This window comes from Tiliqua scincoides, chromosome 5 (genome assembly GCF_035046505.1).
Source record: "Tiliqua scincoides isolate rTilSci1 chromosome 5, rTilSci1.hap2, whole genome shotgun sequence".
Lineage (NCBI taxonomy): Eukaryota > Metazoa > Chordata > Lepidosauria > Squamata > Scincidae > Tiliqua > Tiliqua scincoides.
In genome coordinates, this window is record NC_089825.1 from 44,368,747 (window position 1) to 44,393,691 (window position 24,945).

At 40.2% G+C, this 24,945-nt stretch overlaps 1 protein-coding gene and 1 pseudogene across 2 annotated transcripts in view; both read right to left on the reverse strand.

Annotated features, from left to right (window-relative positions):
• Window positions 1-24,945, reverse strand: part of TOP2B (DNA topoisomerase II beta) — a 55,555-nt gene that overhangs the window by 17,004 nt on the left and 13,606 nt on the right. For both annotated transcript variants that reach the window (XM_066627895.1, XM_066627893.1), the window contains exons 4-21: window positions 23,681-23,744; window positions 19,025-19,170; window positions 15,456-15,553; window positions 14,371-14,583; window positions 14,116-14,289; window positions 13,541-13,642; window positions 12,840-12,977; window positions 11,942-12,080; window positions 11,307-11,464; window positions 11,059-11,184; window positions 9,772-9,882; window positions 8,498-8,603; window positions 7,538-7,647; window positions 6,246-6,338; window positions 5,693-5,807; window positions 4,098-4,219; window positions 3,439-3,587; window positions 1,243-1,474 (exon numbers count right to left, since the gene is read on the reverse strand). In XM_066627895.1, the coding sequence (XP_066483992.1) occupies window positions 1,243-1,474; window positions 3,439-3,587; window positions 4,098-4,219; window positions 5,693-5,807; window positions 6,246-6,338; window positions 7,538-7,647; window positions 8,498-8,603; window positions 9,772-9,882; window positions 11,059-11,184; window positions 11,307-11,464; window positions 11,942-12,080; window positions 12,840-12,977; window positions 13,541-13,642; window positions 14,116-14,289; window positions 14,371-14,583; window positions 15,456-15,553; window positions 19,025-19,170; window positions 23,681-23,744 (2,396 nt within the window). The remainder of the gene's footprint in view (window positions 1-1,242; window positions 1,475-3,438; window positions 3,588-4,097; window positions 4,220-5,692; window positions 5,808-6,245; window positions 6,339-7,537; window positions 7,648-8,497; window positions 8,604-9,771; window positions 9,883-11,058; window positions 11,185-11,306; window positions 11,465-11,941; window positions 12,081-12,839; window positions 12,978-13,540; window positions 13,643-14,115; window positions 14,290-14,370; window positions 14,584-15,455; window positions 15,554-19,024; window positions 19,171-23,680; window positions 23,745-24,945) is intronic.
• Window positions 24,765-24,878, reverse strand: LOC136654956 (5S ribosomal RNA; annotated as a pseudogene).

Below are 24,945 nucleotides of genomic sequence, written 5' to 3' on the forward strand. Positions count from 1 at the left end.
ATAAAAAACACTTGAAATCCTAAGGATCCTGGAAAGGTCCTCTAAATAAACTTTGCTATTTAAGTGGATAGCATAAGTGAGAAGTTGCTAAGTTTACAGTATGAAATCTTTCTTAAAATTTGATTTTTTTAAAACATAAAATATATTGGATCTCAACAACTATGCCATATTTTGTCAAGATGAAAGAAAGGTATTGCATATAAACCCCAAGCCATCTCCCAGAAACATAAGGCACTTCCATTCATCATTGGGGGGGGGGGTGGTGGTGGTTGCCAATCTCCCCTTAACCCTTCAGCATCCTATACAGTCCTTTCCAGAGGCTCTGATACTCTAGGCCAGGGGTGCTCACACTTTTTTGGCTCGAGAGCTACTTTGAAACCCAGCAAGGCCCGGAGATCTACCAGAGTTTTTTTTACAATGTTCGCACCATCATAACATATAACATTTATGTGTACAATATATGTTGGTGTACCTTGAGCCCCACTGAGTATAACAGGACTTACTCCTGAGTAGACATGCCTAGGATTAGGCTGTGAGGCTGCAATCCTAGCCACACTTACCTGGGAGTAAGCCCCATTGAGTACAATGGGCCTTACTCCCGGCGTTTCCTCCCAGAGGCACCTGAAGGAGGGGGGGGTCGGCACTCCGCGAACTACTCATTTTGCCTCGCGATCTACCGGTAGATCGCGATCCACCGATTGAGCACCCCTGCTCTAGGACAAGTTTTGGGAGGGTGCAGGGAGTTATTGTGCCAAGCTAGTAGAAGGAAAGTTCACGTCTTCAAGATTCCTTCTGCATACAATCCTTGGTTACAATCTTAAACTTTTAAATAATTTGCTTTCCACTTGGGCAAATATCAGCAAATAAAACCAATATTAACCATTTTTATGCTTCTGAAAATATACACAGGAAAGAAATATGCTAGCATACTGTTAGTTTTCTTTGTTTCAAAACAAGCAGAAAAAATGCACCTTTGGCCCAAATCCTAACCAACTTTCCAGCACTGGCACAGCAGTGCCAATGGGACATGCGCTGCATCCAGCAGTTGGGTGGTACTCACAGAGGTCTCCTCAAAGTAAGGAAATGTTTGTTCCCTTACCTCGGAGCTGCACTGCCCTTATGTCAATGCTAGAAAGTGGGTTAGGACTGCGCCCTTAGTTCTTTTACAACTGGAAAATTCTTATTTATTCTCCTGTATAAAAGAAGTTATTTAAATTAACCGACAAATTAAAGCTACATTACCATAGGATGAGGATCCAAGCCATCCAACATGCGTCTCACATTGTTCACAATCTCCCTGGTATCATAGTTTGGAATTTTACATGCCCAACCGGTACCGATGCCCTCAGCACCATTTACTAAGACCATAGGAATTATGGGAATGTACCATTCAGGCTCCACGCGCTGATTATCATCATAAAGGAATTTAAGCAGGTTATCATCCACTGCAGGAAAAAGCAGTCTCGCTAAAGGGCTTTATAAAAGAGAAAAGAAAAAAAGCACTTTCAGATCTGGAAGTTTATCAACTCTTTGTCCTCCCCCCCTGTCACGGGGTGGGGCAAGTGCCTTTCCCTTTAAGATGGATTAAGTTGGTTGTTGGCTACTCAGGTGTAGTGTATTAGTGATTTAGAGAATAAAACCTGGGCATGGGTGCCTGAAAAGTCAGCACACAGCAGGAGGAAGGGAGCTGGGGGTTTACAGCTTTTACACTGGAAGAAATGCTGAGAGACTTATAGTGGTAATTTTAGCCTATGATCTTTTCTTGTTTTTAGCTACTGTAATGCATGTAATATGTTTTTTGGAGCAATTTGAAGCTCCCTTAAAGTTACAATAAAAATCTGTTACATGAAAATTGAGTGCAATAATTAAACAAGGACATGTATGTTAATAGGACCTGGTGCTTGAAGTAAGCAAACAGAAAACATTGCCCTTGGGGGTTGGTGGAGGATGGTGTAGGTGGAGGAGGGTTAAATTTTGGTTGACTTGGGAATGTCCCCTGGTCCTTCCCTACCCCAAGGGTGATGTTTGTGACACCCCCCCCCCACCATGCAGCCATGACAAAAAGGCTTAAAATGTAACCTGTGGAGGGGATCCAGGAGGTCTCCTTTGGAGAAGGAACATTTGCCCCCTTACCCAGATGTAAGTCTCCAAAGCCCACATGGGTCTACTCAAACCTGCACCAGCGATTTCGCTGACACAAGTTCACATGGTGGCAGGATCAGGTCTGGGAAGGATGTTTGGATTTGGCAGACACTGCTGCTGCCAAATTCCCTTCTCAGACAAAATCTGCCTCCTCCATACCCCAGTTTACCTCTCCCTACAGCTTACCTGGGTCAGGAACGTGGAGCCACTCTGGCATCCCTGTTGGCAGTGTTCCAGCAGGGAATGGCTTTCCACATTGCCAGAGAGGCTTTTGCAAAGTAAGGCAGTCTCCTCTGGCAGAACACTTGTTCCACCAGAAAATCAATCCAATCAAATTGGGCTGTCAGAATATGAAGATTAAGGCACATTTCCATTTCTAATCCTCCTTACTGTGAACTACACTCAAACAGAATGGCACTAGTTCTCTAACATGCCACAGCACTGCTAGTAAACAAGCTTGTTGAATCAGTGCAATGTTAGAAGTACTTCGGCATATGCAAGGAGAATGGCTGATGAATACTACATTGAACAGGAAGTCAACAGGCAAACAAGAGCCCTGTTTGCATATCAGAGTGAAAGACATGTACGAAGGCATTTAATGAAGCTATAGGGTGCATTATGACCTACTGAAATCAATGGGTCTTAAGTGAACTTAACTGATTACAGCAGTGGTTCCCAAACTGTGGTTCGGAACCCAACAGTGGGTTGTGACCCAATTTTTGAGTGAGTCAGGTAACTGACACATTAATAGCTGATAAAGAAAATGTATTGAGCCCTGTGAAAACTGAAGTGGAGATGCACATGCATAGTAGTAGACAAACACGGTTCATTTTGAAGGGCAGGCCAACGAGGCCATAAGAATGATCCTGATCCAATGAACACAGAGCTTAGCAAATGCTCCAGAAGGCAGCTCCCTACACTACCATAGTAAAAAGGATAAAAACAGAGGCTTAAGTAGCTGGTAAAGTGAATTTTTTTTAAATCTCATAAGCTAGGTGGGGTCCCAACAGAGTATCATTTTAAAAAGTGGGTCCTGGCGCTATGAAGTTTGGGAACCACTGGATTACAGTATTTGTCAGTACGTATTACAGTATTTGTGTTCCTTTATAATAACACCATTAAACAACATTCAGAATCAGCCTCATCGGCATTTACATCTCTCCATGTTTAAAAATAACATTGGACTTGAAATGCACTTTCATTATATCTAGCTTTCTCTGTCAGAAATATATGCTTGGCAACTCTGACCTGTTTTAATTAGGCTAGTTTTAATTTGTTCTGAACATAAAATTTCACCTGAGCATTGTGAAAATGTAACGAGGACTTGCAGCATCCTTCCCACCATGAAGCCTAGTACCAAACTGACCAATAGGTTGTAGCAAGTTGACATTGTTACTTCCAACAAAGTTCTGTGCCAAGTTGACAATAGTCATCATTAAAGCTTGCTAGAAGAAAATATATAAGCACTGTTATTATTGAGTACAAAACATCCCTGTTTCAAAACAGATCTGTCACTACAAGCTCCCAAGTAACATAATAAATTACTTAAGATAACTAGCTAATGGCGGATTGAGTGTAATGGGGGGGGGGGAGAGGAATGAAGACTACCAATCCTTCTGCATTCACTTACAGTGGAACCCTCACCCTCTCACCACACCTTCATTCCCACATGAAAAGGATAGCCAGATCCTTGCTTAACTACCTCAACAGCAAAAGCCTCAGTAATGGAAAGAACAACAAGGTGGTGGTAGTTCAAAGTTCCTCTTACAAATTCATTATTGAAATTGCCAAAGATGAAGCAAGAGATGGGGCCAGGACTATGTTTCTAAACCTGGACCTGCCCTAATACTTCAAATCGACTGGTGTCCAAGCTTTGACCAAAAAAGAAAACAAAGACGCAAACTGTGCAAACACACAGATATAGACTCTTTCCATCCTCTTTTATCCATACCCACCTCTCCATGGTGGTAGGCTGACATCTCAGCAACAGAACCAGCCAACTGAGCCACTTTAACTTCACGTTTATCATTTCTTTTACAACAAGTGAACAAAACCTTGCGCTGTCCTGGTTTAAAGCCTATTGAAGAACAAGGGAGTTTTTAAGAGTTAAAAAAATACTTTAACATTGTACTCGCAAGCTCCACCAAAATTTTTCAAATCATAATAGAAAAGATATAGAGAATACACACTATCAATTTATTAAATTGAATTTATTAAATTAAAAGAAAGATTATCCACTGAATAAAAGTTAACACAGAACTGATAAGTACTAGAGTGTTGAAAATTAATATTTTTCCTGACTTTCCACTTGCATCCAATTCCAATTCTAGGATCTCCAAACTTGGGGCCAATCCTATCCAACACTCCAGCTCCGATGCAGCCACAACTCCCTTACGCTGAGGAGGCCTCCATGACTGCCACCCATACTACAGGATACAGCATACACTCCATTGGCATGCATTCATTGGTGCTGGAAAGCTGGATAGGACTGGGCCCTAAAGCTGCAATGTTCACATTCTTAATCCCATGGCCAGCCCAAACATAATTTGTAGCCTTCGATTTATGAATACTGGGCCTAAACTAGCCATACTAGTCACGATAAAACTGCTCTAAAATTTGCTTGGCTTAATTCAAGATTTTGATTGAAAGGAAGATGAATGAATTATTCTCAGAAGTAATAGAACCAAAACAGGATATCATACTTTTATATGTCAACACTACAAAGTAAAAATATTGTTACCATCTGAACCTTTGCAGAATGACATAATTCATGTTTTATGCAACCATAAATTGTCAACGGGCAGCCCAATCCTGAGCTGCCCAGAGCTCCCAGGTCTGGCGGCTCCATGGCGGGCTCCCGCTAGATCCTGCGCCTCCTGCGCTACCACGGGAGGCTCCTCGGGAGAAGGGGACGTTTGTCCCCTTCCCCTGAGTAAGGGAAGCAGCCCCGCAATGGGGCTACTTACTTTAGCGGCGACCAAAAGTTCGGCGCTAAAGTAAAGGCGCTCGTGTAGGGCAAGCAGCCTGAGCGCTTTGGATCCTATGGGGCTCAGCTCCACGGATCCGCCTCTCCCCCTCCCTGCAACACACCTCCTGCTTGGACCTGGCCACGCCTCCCGCTGGCCTCCCCCCTCCCCAGAATGCCTCCCCCATGCCCCGGCCACGCCCCCGTCTCCTGTTCCACAGCCCGGTAGTCTGGGAGACAATGGAGCTGTGGAACCCGGGCGACCGCTGCACGCTCGCCCAGCGCCGGCTAGAGCCAGGCTAGTTCCAGCTGGAGCCCAGCGGTAAGCCCTGCAAACGTGCCTTACGGCACACAAACTATGGTTTGAACAAACCAGGAAACAGAAAAAAGGATTCTGCTCTAGAAAGAGGAACCTGGTTTGAGATTAGGTTCGTGATGTCTGGATAGAAGCAGTGCAAAAACTAGGATAACAGGACTTTTGATCATTTGGAAGAGTGCCAAAGACAAAAAATGAGAAAGAAAAATGGAGGGGGGTTTCCATTTCAAATTACATCTTCAAAATGGTTTAATAAAGATCATACTCACCATCAACAAGGGATGGAATGGATCTCTCATTATCAGAGTTTGAGAAGAGAATCAACTCCTTGTTGATGAAGTCATTGTAAGTGAGATGTTTTGTTGCTGTACCATATAGAAATTGCTAAAATAAATACAAATAGTTACTACTGAAATTAATTTTGCTATCTTGTTCTATGTAAATTATTATTAACAGTATTTATATACCGCTTTTCAACTAAAAGTTCACAAAGCGGTTTACAGAGAAAAATCAAATAACTAAATGGCTCCCTGTCTCAAAAGGGCTCACAATCTAAAAAGATGCAACACCAGCAGACAGCCACTAGAACAGACACTGCTGAGGTGAGGTGGGCCAGTTACTCTCCCCCTGCAAAAGAAAGAGGATCACCCACTTGAAAAAGTGCCTCTTACCAAATTAGCCAGGGTTAATATATATTGGGGTAAAGCATTATATAAATATATAATATATATTGGGGTAAAGCAGGGGTAAAGCATTATATATATTGACAGTGCCATATAAAGAGCAAATATTTGTCATTTCCTCTTAATCCTTAAACATTACCTCTGGTAATCCATGCAACCGACGCTGTCTTCTATCTTCCATGAAATTTGTCAACCACTCTTTTCGATCATCAATTTTTTTCTTACTGAAGGCCTATAAAGATTTCACATAACCTAATTAAACAAAGTACAACTTGGAACTACACATTAGCTATGACCCAGCAAACCTTTATGCACAGAGATAACTGTACACATTGCAGGGTTGCATTCATCTCTTCTCAGAAGACCTCAGTATAGAAAAATGCTTATTCAACAGGTGCACATTATGTATGTACACTTGAGAAAATGTCTCGTTACTGCAGGAGATTGAAAAACCTCCTCTCTCTACTTAATTATTTTTCTTTCTGAAATTAAATATTTTACAAGCGAGAACCAGAGGGCAAGAGAATTTGCTGGACAGGAAGATCCAGCTCTTTGACAGTCCTTCAGAAACATCCTGTTCAGTGATGCCTAGAGCAAAAATGAGCTACTTTAGCTTCTCTCTGCACCAGTACAGCTCCCCAGCACCACCACTGAACACACAGGCACAACCTTTGCTTGGAGTGGCTTCTGAAGGGAGGAGGTCACTTTTTTTAACAAGAGAGAACCTTGGCCATCAGAGATCCTCTTCCTCTCTGCCCTTCCCAGTTTAGGCAACCTGCATGATTCCATATGGGTACTTCAATTTGAAAATACTGTATATTGCTGGATAGTTCACAAAGTACCAACATAATTCTGCCACTATGAATGTACAGTGATGCATACTTAACAAAAATAATATTTTAAATGAACTGTGGCTACCAAAGTAACATAATGAAAGAGACAATCTAAGGTGCTGCAGAAGTGTTTTTAAGTAGGCAAATTCTATGTTGAGTGTTTTAGGAAAGGAACTGAAAATGAAGCAGCAAATAATAATGACATTATACAAATCTCTGGTGTAATTTTGGGTAAACTTCTGTACAATCTATCTAAAAAAAATCTGACAAAACTAGAAAAGGGATAGAAATGAGCCTTCTGGGAGGGGAAAGGTGAGATGAAAATATTAAATAAATAAATAAATAAGGCATCTTAAACAATCAAAAGGTAGAGACACTTTTCTACAAGAAAATTTTAAAAGATTTTCAGTTTTTTAGTTTAGAAGAGCAGTAAGAGAGAGGAATTGAAAGAGGTACAAATTATGTAAAGAGGTACAATTGAAAGAGGTACAAATTATGTAAAGAGATACAATTGAAAGAGGTACAACTGAAAGAGGTTCAAATTAAAAATTATGAACACCAAAGAGAGAGAAAATACAGACATCCCAGTGCTATTTACCAAGGTAATGGCAGCATCATCTTCAGGACCAGCATACCGAAATAAAATTCGATGTCTCTCCATATCTGCAAAATATTCCTTTGCTTCTTTAGCAGTGCTGGTGCCCAAACCTATCACATGAGAAAGAAAAAAAATTGCTAATTTAACCAATCTTCCTTTTTGATGTTTTAACAAAAAAATTTAAGCCAATTGAGTACATTCTACAGATGAAGATTAAAAACGGTTTACCATCTATTAATTATTTCATTAGAGAAGACTCAGAGATAACAATCCACATAAAGTTCATCATGATTTAAGTCCTACTGAAGGCAACAGGAGCAAAGCCATTAAGTCACAGTTAAGTCACAAAGTCACAACTAAGCCGTGTTTGCCCAGCCCACAGGTGTACTCATCTGATCCCTGTTAGGTATAAACAATGTTGGGCAGAAATGGCTTAACTTACAATGCAATCCTAACTGCTGCTGAGCTGGCACATCAATCCCCACGCCAGCTCAGAGTGTCACAAATGTGCCAGAAGGTACCGCACCAAAGCCTGCACCAGCCTAGCAGCACTGGATCCTGACCCTGCACCAGCCAGCACAGGTAAGACTGCACCTGGCAGAGGGCAGGAAGGATAGAGCCCTTGAAGGGGTGGGATTGGCAGCAGCAGTGCATTCCTGGGTCAGGCAGCCCTACAGTTATATAGCTGGCACAGATTCAAGAAGCCCCATAGGGATGGCTGGGACGTTACTCGAGGTAAAAGGAAAAACATCCCTTACCCCCAAGAGACCTCCCGCTTCTTCCTGCGCTGCACTGGATGCAACACCGGCCTTGTGGCCTAGCTGCACCAGTGCAGCTTAGGACTGGGCTGTTATTTCATTAATTAGGAAAGGACTTATATCCCAACAAAGGGACTTATGTCATGACAAAGTTTAACTGGACAGCACCCAGCATTGTGGGAGATGGGATGTAAACACAAACCTTTGTAGTATTTTATCTTCCATGCTTTATGATTCTCCATGTGTTTTTTCCATTCATCAAATTCAGGAATACTATAGAAGGAGAGTTCCTGTTTATTTTTGCTTGCCTAAAAGACAGAGAGATACCAATCAAATTTTGCAATTTAAGTTTTACTGAACTTTATGAAAATCATATTCAATGTAGGCTACTATGGGTACAATCTTTTCCTGCAAAAGGCTGCAGCACCCATATGTGAAGAAATTCACAAGGAGCCTAATAAAGCTCTGTTTCTTCCCCCTGCCCCCCTTGAAAACTTAACAGAATATTACAGGACATGGGAGGTTAATATAAACCTGTCATATCCCTATCACATCCTGTCTGTGCACCACAAACTAGTTGAGAATCAAACCCTGAATAACTTCATTTCAAATAACTGAGAATTGAACCAGGATGGAGAAATGGGAGGTGAAACTTGCTTCCAATACCCATTCAGCAGAATTGATTGGGCTCCACAAGGACTATACAATCTCTGTTTCCTGGAACTTACCACAAACCAATTTCCAGAAAGAGTGAATATGCACAACTGATCACCTTGTATAAATTATTCTTCCCACTTTTTAAACATAAAGACATGTTTACAATATTAACCACCATTAGAAAAGAAGAGATACAGCAGATGAAGGCAACGTGTAACACTAGCTCCTATAGGGACCAGCAGTGGTTTGTGTTTCACATTATTGTTTTGTACTTTTCAAAATGTTGTAAGCTGCCTTGGGGGCCTTCCAGAGGTAAAAAGGTGAGATACAAATACTTGGATATGTGAACAGACAAATAAATGGGTGATCTTGGGCCAGTCACTATCTCTTAGCTTCATCTACCTCACAAGGCTACTGTAGGGACAAAAGGAGGGAAGGAACCATGTACACCACCCTGAGCTCCTTGGAGGAAAGGTGTTACAAAAATATCATCTGCTAATAACTTTGCATGTGGTTTTCTGAATTTTTGTATGTAATACTATTGTGTTGATGGTTAAATTTATTCATTATTTGCTAGATTCCCATTCTCATCTGTTTTCTCTTAACCCTGTGTGTATTTGAGCTTATTGCCTTTGTTTGGGCACTTTTTCTCTTTAGTATATCTCAAGCTGTGAGATCTTCATTCATTTTTTGAGTACAAGGAAGGATGTTATATAATGTCAGACTTGCAGGAACTAATAATAAAACTGTTTGTTCCTATGATTTATATAGTATATCATAGAAAATATGAGAAATATGTACTGGGAGCATATGTGGTACCTTTACAATAGGAGTAATGAATTCTTCAAGAAAGCCATGCTTCAGAAGGGATGGCCAATTGTGATGAATAAAATTGATCAGCAAGCCTTTAATGTGGGATCCATCCTGATCCTAAACATGAAAAAGAACAAATCTGTGAATGCTGAATAGTAGCAAAAGGTCCTTATGAAAATAAGGGCACAATTCTATCCTGCTCTGGAACAGGCAAGCCAAGAAGCTTGCGCTGGATACAGCACATGATAGGGGTCAGAACTGGCTCAGCCAGAGGCAAGGGGAAACTTTTCCCCTTATCCCTGGGTAAGGTGCCCTGGCCTCTATGGGTCCTGAGGTGGCGCAAGTCCAAGGAGAGAGTCCAAGAAGCAGCATCAAGCCATTCCAAACTCCCTGGAAACAGGGGTTGGGATCCAGCATAACTCTGAGACCCACCCACCCCAGAGCCTTGTGTCAGCCCAAGGCTTGTGTCAGCCTCTGCAGGCTGGCGCGCCTCTGCGCACCAGCCTTGCTGACTCCTGGCATGTTTGCAACCCTCCTGTGCAGCTGAGGATTGTGCTGCACGTTTCATTTCCTTATTAAAGTTCATCAAGGCTTGATGCTATGAAAACACCTAGAAACAAATATTGTATTATGAATGAACTTCTACAAGGAGGTGGAGAACTTCACAGAATGTAACAAGTCTGACGGCACAACCTATGCCAGCAGGATGCACATGCACATTGTCACAAATGTGCTGTAATGCACACTACAGCAGAGTGGAGGCCCACGGCACTGGTGCAAACGCCTGTGCCAACCTGTTGGCACCAGTCAAAGCCTGGAGAACATAAGGTCTCTGCAGGCTGGTAGAGGGGCGGGAGGAGGGCAGAATGGGAGGGGTTATAATGGGGCAAGGTAGAGTGAATCAGTCCTGGGATGGTGCAAAGGCCACTGCCATATCCTACTACCCCCAGGTCCTTATTCCCAATATGGGGCTGCTCAGATTTGCGCCAGCTATTTTGCTGGCATAAGCCCAGTAGCCCCATAGAGGCTGCTGAGGCTTACCCAGGGGGAAGGGGACAAATGTCCTATTCACTTGGAGAGACTTCCAGCAGCCTCTATTCCACACTAGATGCAGCAGAGGTTGCACCATCACAGCTTGCATAACAATGCAGGATTTAGGATTGGGCTACCCATAAATAATCCCAGGGAGATTTTCTCTGTCCAAAATGCACCATTTCCCTACAGAAGCAGGATAAAGAGCAGTAACTCTATTAGAAAAGTCAAATGTTTTGTGTTGCTGAATTTTAGACCGACCTGATCTGTCATGATCATAATTTTGCCATATCTCAGCGTTTTCAGAGACTCTGGATCTTCATAACTTTTTTTATACTGCAGACCTACTATTTTTATTATGTTGTTAATTTCTGCATTTTCCATAATCTGTGTAAAAAGTAGAAACAGAAACATAGTAAGTTTGTGTGCGTGTGTGTGTGTGCGTGTGTGTGTGTGTGTGTGTCGGTGCCAAGTGCTATATTAGACACTTTTAACATGATTTTTCATACCTGTTTGTGAGATGCTTCCCGAACATTGAGAATTTTACCCCTGAGTGGAAACACTCCATATCTGTCTCTTCCAATGACACCTAGGCCAGAGACAGCTAAAGATTTGGCAGAGTCTCCCTCAGTTAAAATCAACGTACAGTCCAAAGAATGTTTGCCACCTGCAAAGTTGGGGAGAAACAATTACACAAAGAGAGAGAGAAAAAGAAGTGAAGATGAAGCAATCTATAACCTTACCTTTATGAAATACAAAACATGGCTTGCCATATTTTGGTTAAACAAAAACATTAACCAACTGAGTCAAAAAGCAAATATACCAACTTGACATAATTCCCCTGTAAAATAAAATCAGATTTCATAGGCAATAGGGCTAGCTTTTTAGCCTAGTATCCAATTATCAGTAGCAACCATAATGCAGAGATGGCATACAGTTATATGAAGAAACATGTGAAGCAATCATTGTTTTTACAATAAATTTTTACAATAATGTAGAACACTATGTATAATAACATATCTCTATAAACTTACACAAGCTTAAATTTTTAGCAGTCATTTTGAAGTTTTCTGAACAAAATTAAATAAAGTATATTTGCTTCACATGAGGAACCATGCTAAAAGTTAGTTAGCTCTGCTCTTACCAGCATCATTAGCATCATCAAGTTTTGGAATGCCTTTGATTTTGCTATGTTTCACGGATGAACATTTTTTGTTCAGCTGCGTCTGTGCCTTGAATTTCACCCAGTTCAGAATACTTTCTACAATACCACAGTTAGATGCCTATAAAATCAAAGATCACAAACAAGAATACTGAAAAAGGTTTATAATGATGAAGTAAAATAATGTGTTAAAGTCAAAATTCAATATTTTTTCCCTAGGAATGCAACATCACAGTCTGAACACTTTCAACTTTAATCTTTGTTTCTTTAAGTCTAATTATATTCATACTACTTAAATAAAAAACAATCTCATAGACCACATAGTATGAGATATGGGCTGGAATTGAAGGAATCATGGAATGACTTCCATGTACGTCACAGGGCATTGGACTGGTATATTTTAAATAGCATCCCTTCTTCATGCCATGCTGCAGGGCAAAATGCTTTTGAATTTGAAAAGCAATTTGTCACATGGGTCTAATAGTTAAAGAGGGGAAAAAAAACTCAAAACACAACCCTAGGCTTGCCCAAGCTATTGCGCACAGTTAATGGCACTCTGTATCCCAGACAAAGACTTCAGGGATGGAAAATATATTTTCCTTGGTATTTCAGGTTACAGCTGCCTCCATAACACATAGCATGTTAACATTAATTCTGCAGCAGAAATAACAAGTTTCTTCAGCATTAAGTATTCTGTTATATCAGAGAAGAACTTTGGTCTTTTCATTACAGAGCTTTCAATATAGTTACCTTACAGAAATCTCTGAGCACTTGAACACTATAAGCATGCAAATTCAAATATAATCATCTTCCTTCAAGGAGACATGTTCGTATACAGACAGTATCTGTATTTTTCATAAATGAAATACACAAAACTTACCGCTTTGAAAAACTTCTCTGATAATTGGCATTTGGACCCAAAGCTTTTAGGCTGAAGTGTCATGTTCTCTTTTGTCTGAGAATCAAAACTTGGATTTTCAATGAGGCAATTAATAAAAACCCATATGTGGTTCTTTACCTGTTCACAGAAAAAAAAAAACACCACTAAAACACAAATAGCAACCATTTTTTTAAAATGATGAACTGATTTTTGCTTTTTGTGACCCACCAGAGGAACCAGAAATGGGCCATTCCCCCTTAAGGGGAGTGGCCCAGCATTGGGTGCCCTCATGGTGCCACAGTGATCATAGCACCACAGAGACCCAGGGACATTCTAACATACCTGGGGGGCTTCTGAAGCCTCCATGAGGATCCTGGAGGCTTGTAGTCCCCTCTGCGCGCCTCCATGTAGCTGCCCGAGTTCCTATCGCTAATTGGAGCTCTGATTGCATACTGTAAGTGAAAGCCAATCAACAATTGGAACTCGGGACAGCCAAACAGAGTGGATTGCAAGCCTCTAGGACTCTCATGGAAGCTTCAGGAAACTCCCAGATATGTTAGAATGCTCCTGGGTCCCTGTGGCGCAGCAATCACTGCAGTGCCACCAGAACAACCCTCCAGCTCCTGCCACTACTTATGAGGTTCCCAACTTCCTTGGAGGAGTTTGGGAACCTCTGTTTTAACATATAAAAACTAGCTTGCCTGGAATGGTTTCACCGAAACTCCAGCTTTGTTTTTTTTCTTCACCACCTCTATCAACTTTCCAACAATCTGGTCCACAACATAGTCAACGTGCCTACCACCCTAAAGGTGAAAAAGTAACAAAGGAAAAATTAATTTTTTTAAAATCCTAATTAAAATTTCAGTTTCCACAGCAGAGACATGGAAATCAGATGAAATTTTCAACCTGAAAAGTTGATGCAGACAACACCAAAAGTTCCACTGAAAATGTTTGCTTTTTCATATTCAAACAGCTCTAAAATCATTCAGACTCTGTGAATGTACATGTGCATGCGCACATGCACTAACACTGTAATAACTGTATTATCATAATTAATCTTGTTACAATATTAAATATTTTTGTGAACTTTTGTACAATCACCACAACATTTCAAGAATGCATTACAGTGTGAAAAACATGGTGAATAAGGAAAACACAGGCTGCAGAATATATATTCATGAGCCATAAAAAGGAAAAGAAATTCTATGTCTTGCACAAGAGTTTACAAACATAGAAGAACTATTTCACTCACTCCAAAGTAAGAATATCAACTCACCTTTGTGGTAGCAATACTGTTCACAAAGCTAATTTGTTGGAATCCTTTCTCACTTAAAGTGAGACATACATCCCAGCGTTCATTTGCCAGTTCATGGATAACTTTTAGAGCAACTCCAGTTTCATCCAATTTGTCTTTTACATAAAGATCAACGTAACTACGGAAGCCATTCACCTAAGATTTAAGAAAAATGATCACATACTGTTTTTAAACACACAAATTCAATAACCAAAATATTTAACTTAAGCATCTTACTGGCAGTTTCTTTCCATTAAACATAACTTTAACCCCTTTGCATGCCCCTGCCAAATCATAAGCTCTCCTTGTCATGAGTGCCACAATATCTTTGTCCAGTTTTTCCATCTTAAATTTAGCAAGATCTGGTTGGAATGTCACACATGTGTAGTCATCTCCTTCAAAGTGCTTAATCTTAGAATCAGAAGTCTTCATCATATTGTTCATCCAAGTCTTTGAGGGAAGAAAAAAAAAATGCATGAGTAACTATTTTTCTGCAAAAACAGTTGCACAGACAGATGGCATTTTAGTTTCCAGCCATGCCATGGTTATATTCAAAGATAATAAGACGTTTGAACTTTTTATCCTGGTTATTACCCTCTCAAAATGACCAGCTTCTTTCTAATGTGATGCATAAGTATCAACATGATCTAGATTTACCATGTCATAACTGAGGCCATAACATAATAGATCAATGATTCACCTCATAAGGCAGTTTTTGAATATTTTTTCCATGGATTTTCCTTGAAAATTTCCAAGTGTGAAAACATAAAACATTACAAAATATAAACTGGAAGAGTGTTCCCATCCTATATAACACATCTGTAACAGCAGCTTCTAGGAAGTGCATAAAAATGCTCATAACAGATATCATATTAACATGGCTGGAAATATGTTCTATTTATCCCAGAAGATACAACAGATTCCCAGAAGTACTGAAGATTCCAAAATTTCCCTGCCCATGTGCTTCAGACCTAAACCACTGTGAGAGAAAATAGATCAATTTACATGCACTGACCAGAAACTGAATGCTCTGGGAAAGACGACAATGGGCTCTCCACGATAGCAGTTTTTGTTAGCTCTTCACTAGGGTTAAGACAAGTAACGAAAATCACACACGGTTATATGTTTGCACAGCACTCCACTAACTACTTTTTCAAACAGGTAAACTCTAAAGATGCAAATCTATCAAAACGGCAAACTGAATTAATTGTACTTCAAAACAGTTGCAAATGAATTTTCTTTTCCATTATAAATCTTTTTAAAAAATCTTATTTCTCCACCAGACAAAAATGGTACAAGGGATTCAAGGAAAAAGAGCATACCTGTTTAAAACTGTGTTTGTATTCCTTGCAAGCAGTTTCAACAGTAAACTTTGTACTGAATATATTACAAAGTTTTGCACCATAGCCATTACGACCACCTAAAATGCAAATACATTTATTTCAAAATTTTCTTTTCCAATTGGAAACTTCCTAACAATATGGTCTATCCATTTGTATTAACAACAGAACAGGACTTCATTTAAAAACATTGCTAAAGAAATGCCAAATTAAATCTTGTATACACTTCTGTCATTGCCTACCAGAACCCTCCACTTCCATCCTAACTGTACAAATAGAGAGGACTGAAACTGATTTTCAGATGACATAATGGTAATGATGTCATAAAATGGCCATGGAGAAACTTTATCCACCACTGTCTCTATCATCTTCTGGATAACTCTTTCCAGCTCTATGCAACTTCCACTCATTAATATGTCTGCATCAACTTTCTATCAGAAAGGAAAACATCTCAGAACAATCCTTCTCTGGCAAAGATAGGATCATGCCTAAATTCCCCCTACACTAGCAGAGTCAAACAATCTGATTTATGCTGATAAAGCACCAATGATACTTTATGCATATGTAACCACTATACCAGTGGTTCCCAAATGTTTTAGTAAGGGGACCCAGTTTTTAAAATGACACTGTTTCAGGAACCATCTAGCTTCACAAGACTTTAAAAAAAAGTTTAACTTTACCACCCACTCAAGCCTCTGTTTTTATCCTTTTTACTATGGTGGGGGGGGGGGAATCTCCTTCTAGAGAATTTGTTGAGCTCCATGCTCATCAGACCAGGACCACTCTGGTGGCCTTGCATTCTCCTTCACGTAGCCTTCCAGAAGAGCCAATGCACATTTGCCTACTCATGTGTAAAGATGCAGCTCAGTTTCGTTTTCCATAGGACTCAATATATTTTTCCTTGTCAGTTCGGAGAGGGAGGACTTTCATCTTGCGTGTTTTTTGGGAACTGCATTGATCAGATCAGGACTATTCTGGTGGCACTGCATTCCTCTCATTCTGCACTTCAAAGGGCCTGAGGCATGATTGCCTACTTTGTGCACACGTAAATGCACACGTATGGCTCAGTTTCCATAGGACTCCATACATTTTCTGTGTCAGCTATCAGCCCCTGTCAGGGAAAACACGTTTTTGGGACACTTTATCGGACACAGTATGGGACTACATCACTCTACCCCCGTGTTTTGAAAATGTAAAAGCTCACATGGCAACTCTGATTATGGGGTGTTCTGCACAAACATCCAAGGAGAGTAAGGGCATATTACTAACACTTATCTTCTGAGAACCCTTACAGGTACCCTGCCTCAGATCTCCACACACCCACCAGGAACCTCAATTCCATTCGTACAGCAGGAGCTACAAGGGCACAGCAATATAAATAAGTGAAAAGGGGGGAACTACAAAGCATCCTCTTTGAGGGGGGAACTCAAAAACATCCTCTGCCCTCTCACCCACCCAGCATCCCTCCAAAAGAGATGGGTATACATAGTACTCCAACTATGGCCATAGAATGTTTTTCTGCTTCCCTCCCTCCCCACTTCTGCAATCTGTAGTAATCATTTGTGACCCACAGGTTTCACATCCTGTAGTTTCCCATTAAATCTGAACCTAACATCCAAATTTGTTCCATTGCTGGGTCCTCACCTGGCTACAGAGATACCAGTTTATAATGGCTTTAACTGAAACCATACCAGCCTCTAGGTGGCTCTCCTTGACACTTTTATACAGTAGTCTCTCTTCCCCTTATCTGTCTAGCAAGAGCTTCATTCCCACCCTAATGAAATGACTGGTTAGGCCACTTTGCTCTTAAGCCAGCCAATAATAGAGATATTGTCATAAACTTTTCCTCCCTGACATAATAACACAGAACTGTTAAAAGAACTTTTGATAACATTAAACAGATGCTAAACATTTTTCATCTTACTTTGTTTCAGGATGAATATTAGCAAACCTAGAGGCTGCTTGCCAGTAATATTAACTCCCTTGTGTGGATAAGATCACATGAATCAGTAACAAAAAGTACGTTCTTCTGTACAGCAGGGAAGAAATAGTTAATTCTAACCCAAAGTCATTTCTTGGAGAGCAACAACGAAAAGGAGAGAATGCAAGAAAGAATGTTCTTGGCCATACAGAGAACAGCCAGATATCTCTGAAGAGGCTAGCATTTTGCTTCCCCTGCTGTTTTTGTTACTGACTACTGGTACAAAACTACAAGTTTACACAACACTTTACTAATAGCGCAATCCTAAACTTAACTTGAGCTGGCATGGCCGCCCCTGCCCTGGATCAGCATATCGTAAACATGCTGTAAGGCATGTTTGCAGCTACTCGAAAGCTGATTGGGCCGGCGTGAGGGCCTGCACCAGCTTGACAGCGCGACATCTAGACCCTATGCTGGCCAACACAGGTGAGTTTGCACCAGGAGGCACGGGGGTTGGGTTGTGGTTTGGAGGTAGGGAGGGGGAGGACTGGCCCAGGAAGGGGGCAGTGGCAGCACACACAGAGTCCAAACCCTGTTCCTGGGTCGGGCAGCCCTATTCAGGGCTTCTCAGAATTGCACCCACTATATAGCAAGAGCAGATCTAAGAAGCCCTATAGGGGTGGCTTTGGCTTTACTGGGGTAATGGTTTCATGGGGTAAGGGAAAATATATACCCTCACTCCAAGGAGACCTCCAGCCTTCTTTTAAGCTGCACTGAATGCAGTGCAGGCCATGTGGCCTGGCTGCACCAGCACAGTTTAGAATTGGGCTGCCCAAGTCATAACACCACTGAACAGTCTTGAGATAGCATATGGGAATTCCTGGGGAAGGAGAGAGAAGGAAGGGAACCCAGGAAGGTTTGATATGAGAGAGGAGGAAGGGAAGGTTTGAGCCAAACCACCAGAGTTGATGGATCATCTGTGGATCAAATTGCAATTTATTAAACAACAATGGCTAACTCAAACCATGGTTTCATTTTACATCTGAACCCAGCCAGTAGCCACTATCTCTATTTAAAAAAAACAACAACCCAGCAACAACTAAGGGTGCAATCCTATCTTGAGCTGGAACAGGCAAGCCAAGAGGCTTGCGCTGTACCTAGCACAGGATAAGTGCCCAAAGTGGCTCAGCCAGGGTAAGGGGACACTTTTCCCCTTATTGCAGGGTAAGCCACCCTGGCCCCAAAGGGTCTCCTTGGACTTGCACCACGTCCTGAGGTGACGCAAGTCCAAGGAGAGCAAAGCAGCTTCAAGTCGTTCTGCTCCACTCTGCTCGGGAACGGGGTTGGGATCTGGCATAACTGCATGACAGCCTCCTTTCTACGAATAATGGAAATATAAAAACATATCAGAACTTTCCCACAACCAGTTGTTTTTAAACCAAGGATCATGCTTGGCTTTACTCACATTCTCAATTCAAAAACATCTATCTCATGATGAAATTCTGTAGGGCAAAACACCAAACACCACAAATAAAATGCTATGAAAGCAACACCAAAGACCACAAAATTATTACTACTAGTTAATAACGAGCCCTCTAACTATTCCTGAACAAAATATAAGTTGTTTTACCTGTAACTTTTTTCTCATCATCGTCATAATTACTGGAGGTTAACAGCTGTCCAAAGATTAAGGCAGGAACATACATCTTTTCCACCTTGTGTTCCACAACTGGAATACCTTTTCCATTATTCCAGATACTTATTATATTTGATTCACTGGAAATATAAATAAATATTTTGTCAACAACAACCAAAAGGAGTACAAGAGCTAGTCTAACTCTAATACAGTCTAACTCACATTGGTGAGTTGAAGCAATGACGAGTTGAAACAATGAAGAGACAAAGGCAGGGTGTCAGGTTGAGTGTAAGGAGTGAAAGCGAAAGCTATTTTTTTGAGCTAGTCCCCAGCTTTTATTTCATTCTCATGAAACAATATAAAACAAAGCTCGGGTTATTGCCAGTCACAGATAAAACACTTCTAGAAGACAATAACACATTCTTAACTTTTGAGCACTAACCCTTATCTCTATACCATAACTCATCCCTGTTTATTTGTACTGGGCTTCATGCTCTCAGCTCACATGAATAGAGCCCATACCGAGGTTTGCCTCGAACGGGAGGGGGCGGGTGTGCCTTCCAATGTTGCTATGTCTTGCTTAAAGCTCTAAAGCCCAGTGCTTCTGCACTGCTACACTATATACTTACTTACACTGTTACACTACAGTGAGTAGTGTAGGGCAGTGATTTCAAATTGGGTTTAGGGGAATCCTGGGATTCCTTGGAAACATATCAAGGATTCCTCTATGAAAAGGCCAGTAATGGAAGATAGGTCACACAAAATGCAGTTTGTTCACTATTACCAATTGTCTTCTGCATGCCTAAGACGCAGATCCATGGGTGTACTCTAAGGCATGTTCTTAGATGGTACAAAGCAACTGAGAGGTCCAATTTCCGGTGCTCCACATTAAGTAAGTACATGAATTTTCTGCAGCATGCTAGGATTCCATGACAGATAAGTTACAGTGCAGAAAGTGCTCCATGATGGAAGAAATTTTTTTGAAAAGCTCTAGTATAAAATATAGGCAGCCTAATCAATACAAGGTTAAAAAGATCACAACCTTCTTTCTCTTAGAAAGATTCCAGTTGCATATTCATACTTTCTAACAAACTCTTGATCAAAGTCTTCCTGCATGTACAAAACTTCATAAATCAGCAGCTCAGTTCCTTGATAAAAGCAGTTATTTTAAAGTCAGACCAAAAAAATGTAGCAGTTGGCACCACGGAAAAGAGTACATATGTGGATTATAATATTTCTGATTAAAACAAGGATAATTAGTAGCACTACTGCTGCTGATACTTCATTTTTGTTTTGCTATATCTTTGCAAGCTTCCTGCTTTAATTTTGTTTCTCACTTAATTCTTTGCCTCATTTCTGCCACAAAATATCTTTAATAAATAAATAACAGACATAAATGTGTTCATAAAGTCTGAAAGCTAATACAGCAATCAGACAATAACGGTCAATTTTTTCAGCTTGTTGCCCTCTTTTAATGAAACAGAAGGTGGTGAATAAGGTTAACAAATCAAGGTGGTTACAAAAGTGCATAAAAGTTCAAAAGGACTAACAGCCCAAACCTACCCTGCACTGGAACAGGCAGGCCACCTGGCCTACAATGTAAAGAGCACAGGGTAAGCGGAGGATCCCCTGCAACTCCAAGTTAGGGAATTTATTTCCCGTTACCCATGTTGCGTGACAGCCATCTCAAAGGAGCTATTCAGATCTGCGCCAGAGAAGTCGCTGGCGCAGATCTGAGCAGCCCGGTGTAATGCCAGGCCGCTCGAGGGGGGCGTTAGGATCTCGCATAAGTGCCAAAAGCTCATTCTACTCCTCTCCTGGGCCTGGTCTGCCAACCGTGCCAATCTCCCTGACTCCTGAGTCATCACAGACATGCTTTACGTCATGACTGCAACACTCCTGGGCTGGTGCAAGGGACCTGCACCAGCCTGAGTGCTCTGGATTGCACTCTAAGATCACTAAAGTGGTAAATCTAATTTTACTACTGGAAGTGTAAACCACATCCGCTACAGTGTTAACTGAGAAGTGATTAAACACTGGTGAAAAGGCAGTTTCCACACTAATTATTACTTAAACCACGTTGGGATACTGGCAAAAGTCACACCATCAGTGAGCTGATGAACAGGCTACAATCAACAGAAAATTCCAAAGGAAAAACTAAGGATTACTCTAAAATTAAGATAAGAATGTTACATGTGGATACACCGCTGAAAAATCAGATACACCAATTTCCCTGAAAGAGGGAAATCGCAGGACCATTTCACATTACACTTTTTACTTCTAACTCTATTATTCCTTTTGCTATGTAAACTGCTTTTATAACTCTTTTGTGGAAAAGCACAATAAAGATAGTTTGGGGTATATAATTAAAATTAAAAAAAATAAAATCCAACTACAAATTCAGTTTCAAATAGACATACTGAAACAGGACTCTTGTCAAAAAACTATGATTAGATGCAGTTCTATGTAGTACATAAACCTGATGGAAAGCACTGGTGTACCTTTGCATGCAATGGCCCAAAGCGGATAACAAAAAGGGCTACTTTGAAGCGCACTACTACATTCTAATAGAAAGAAAACAGGTACATCAGAGTCAAGCAACCATCAATATGTGCTACCTGATTTTGAAAAAAATATTGTATATATTTTCACAAAAGTATTCTCAACTAATCTTTGGACAGCATTTACAGTTTGTCTTCCAGCAGAGTAAGGATGCTGTGTGCATTATCCAACATCTAGTTTTCCCCAACTGTTCTCAGGCTCAATACTTTATGAGAACGTGCACATTTTGGACCAAATCCAAACTTGCGTGAACTAAATGCACTCGTACAAGGTACCTCCACCTGACTTCCTTCGACTTCCCACTGCTGCTTCCTGTACCCCCATTCCCTGCCATTCACAAGAACTTTCCAAGCCTCAGCAATTACTTTTTGGGGGAAAGGAGGCATAAACAATCCCTCGCAAGAGCATCATTCTGCTTGTGCAAGTTATGATCCAACCCTGAGTGTTCACAGAAAGATTCCATATTTTCCAAGGTCTAAAAAAAGATTGAAGAAATAAAAATTTGCATATGCTGACTAGTTGATAAAGACATCTAAATAAAAATTTACTTATGTTACTTTATATATACTTATATATATATAAGTACTTTATATATACTTTTATATATATATATATATATATATATATATATATATATATATATATATATATATAAATGTACTTATATTTTTATATATATATATACTTATATATATATATATATATATATATATATATATATATATATATATATATATATATATATAACAAACTATGTATATGATAAATGGGCAAAGAGGTATCTTTTAAAGTAGTGGCTCTCATAATTAGGAGGCGGAGAGCAAATGTCTTTATCCAACCCAGCAAGGCATCTTCTGAGTGCTAAGTGCTGTTTACTTGTGATTCCTCCTTATGTCTTTTTTAGATTATAAGTCTCTTTGGGAAAAGGAACTCTCTTCTCATTCCTTTGCTATGAAAACCACTTTGTGAAGCATAAATATTGTGAACAATAAATTTTTTAAAAAGGAGCAAAACCTATACATTTAAATTTTATTCTCTCTTGCTATCTTCTTTTTACATACAGGTCGTGCCTTGTTATCCACTGGGTTCTGTTCCGGAAACCTCAGTGGATTTAAAAAATCAGTGGATACCAAATCAGTGGAAAAATGGCTTTAAAGACCAACTTCCAGGTTTCCTGTTCCTCCACTGTCACACCAGAATGCATGAACTAAATGCATGAACCGGTATACCACATTCAACCACTGGATGGGTTGAATAATGGAATTTAATAGAATGAAATTATGGCTGAATGCGATATAGCAATGGTTCTCAAACTTCTTTGAGTTTTACTCTTGAGGTAAGCCTTTGCTGGGGAGGGAGCAAGGGCAGTGAAGCAATCCCCAGGATTGTGGCGCTAACAGGGATGTAAGGGGGGTGCTTATACTCACGAAGGGCTGCTGCAAGTTGCAGGAGGTGCAGAGAGCCCTGTGTAGCCCTCCACAGGGCTCTCCAAGGCTTAGAATGTTCAAATGAAGCAATTGCAAAGCATTTCCTATCACTTCGCTGCCTCTTCCCTTCCCCCACCCCTTAAAGGGACTAGGGGATCTTCACATAAACTGGTGGGTTGTGACTCACTGGTTTGAGTACCACTGCAATATAGCATCTATACTGATGCATTCAGGGATAACAAGGGAGGAGCAAGAAACTCAGAAGTGGGTCTTTAAAGCTATCGTTAACCTCGAGAAGCTTGCAACCAGTGTGGTTTAACATCACAAAGATCAGAAATGGGATTTTGGTGCTTTTTTTCCCATGCTACAAAGCATTTAAAGGTAGACCCCAGTATCATTGGTGAGTCAAATCAGTGGATGCCAAATCAGTGGATAATGAGGTGTAACCTGTATTGGTTTCATTTTAATTTACAACAAGAACTAAATCCTTGCATGCATATTTAACAGCAGTTTATGGAAAGTTTCATTTTAACTGTACATCCCAAAACTACTTTAAATGACACCAGTCAAATTATGAAAGCAGAAAAGATACCATACTGCAAAAGCCAAATTCTAATTTTTCTAGGAAAAAAAAACAAGAAGAGCAAAATATTTTACTTACGGATCAATTGATATTTTAATACACGTCATATTCTTATCCCTCTGTTTATTGTCAGCAGCATTTACTAAAAATAAATTAACATTTCTTAGCACATAAACAAAGTTTCACCTATAAAGCTCAATGTTTCTATCCACATGCATCACATTCAATACTTCTGAGGAACTTTAACACACCACATAATTCTTCTGAAACAGATGCTTTCAACCCATTCGGTTCAATGAGATTTACTTCCCCATATGTTATTTATGATTATGTGCTTATTTATTTCTCCTGATAATGATTTGATGCCACAGTTGCATCTTCTGTACTTACTGTAGTTATTCTACTCTTCCCACATAAAAAGGAAGGCTAAAGGATGCTTCACATGTTACGTTTGTACACATTTTGAGATGCACAAGTCACTTCCACATATCCAAACACAATAAAGCATGAAGCAGAAACTACATTTTGTTCATAGTCATATCTATGACTGATGACCGGAATTTTGAAAATCCCACTTTTGCAGGAAAGACATATTGAGTTCCCCCTTCCTGAATTATGCTACTACCATGTGTAGATAGGAGTGAATCAGCAAGAACCTCCTCAAATTGAATTCATTAATTAGCCTGAAGATCCTTAATTACAAATAGCAGAACTAAGTTCATCCATTAGTTACTACTATTATAACATAAGATCATGAAATTACTACATTCATGAAAAAACTTACTATACAATATTTGATCAAAGCTTTCAGTCATTCACTCTCATTCCAACATGTATACAAACTTCTCATCCATCAGGCACCATTAACTAGTACATGTCATGTTTCTAGAGCAGCAAAAAGAACAGTTTCCCCACAGGAGAAACATTTTTCAAACTGAAGGTTCTGTTTTGTGTACCTAACAGGCTCCTCAAGACAAGAATATTAAACTCTGTTCTCCAGTAATCTAACATCCTGTTGCAATTACATGAACACAAAATCTTCAGTTTGACAGAGCACCACATGTATACACTCTTCTTCATGTCCCACCAAGGCAAGTCATTGGCCCTTTTGGATGTGATACTGGTTGGTCGGCAACCTTCAGTCTCGAAAGACTATGGTATAAGCCTACAGCATCTGGTATTCCCAGGCGGTCTCCCATCAAAGTACTAACCAGGCCTGACCCTGCTTAGCTTCCGAGATCAGACGAGATCGGGCATGTGCAGGGTAACTACAAACGTCCAAATTATTTAAGTAATTTGGCTCCTCAAAACAGAAGCAATGTACTAAATTATATACTCCTCTC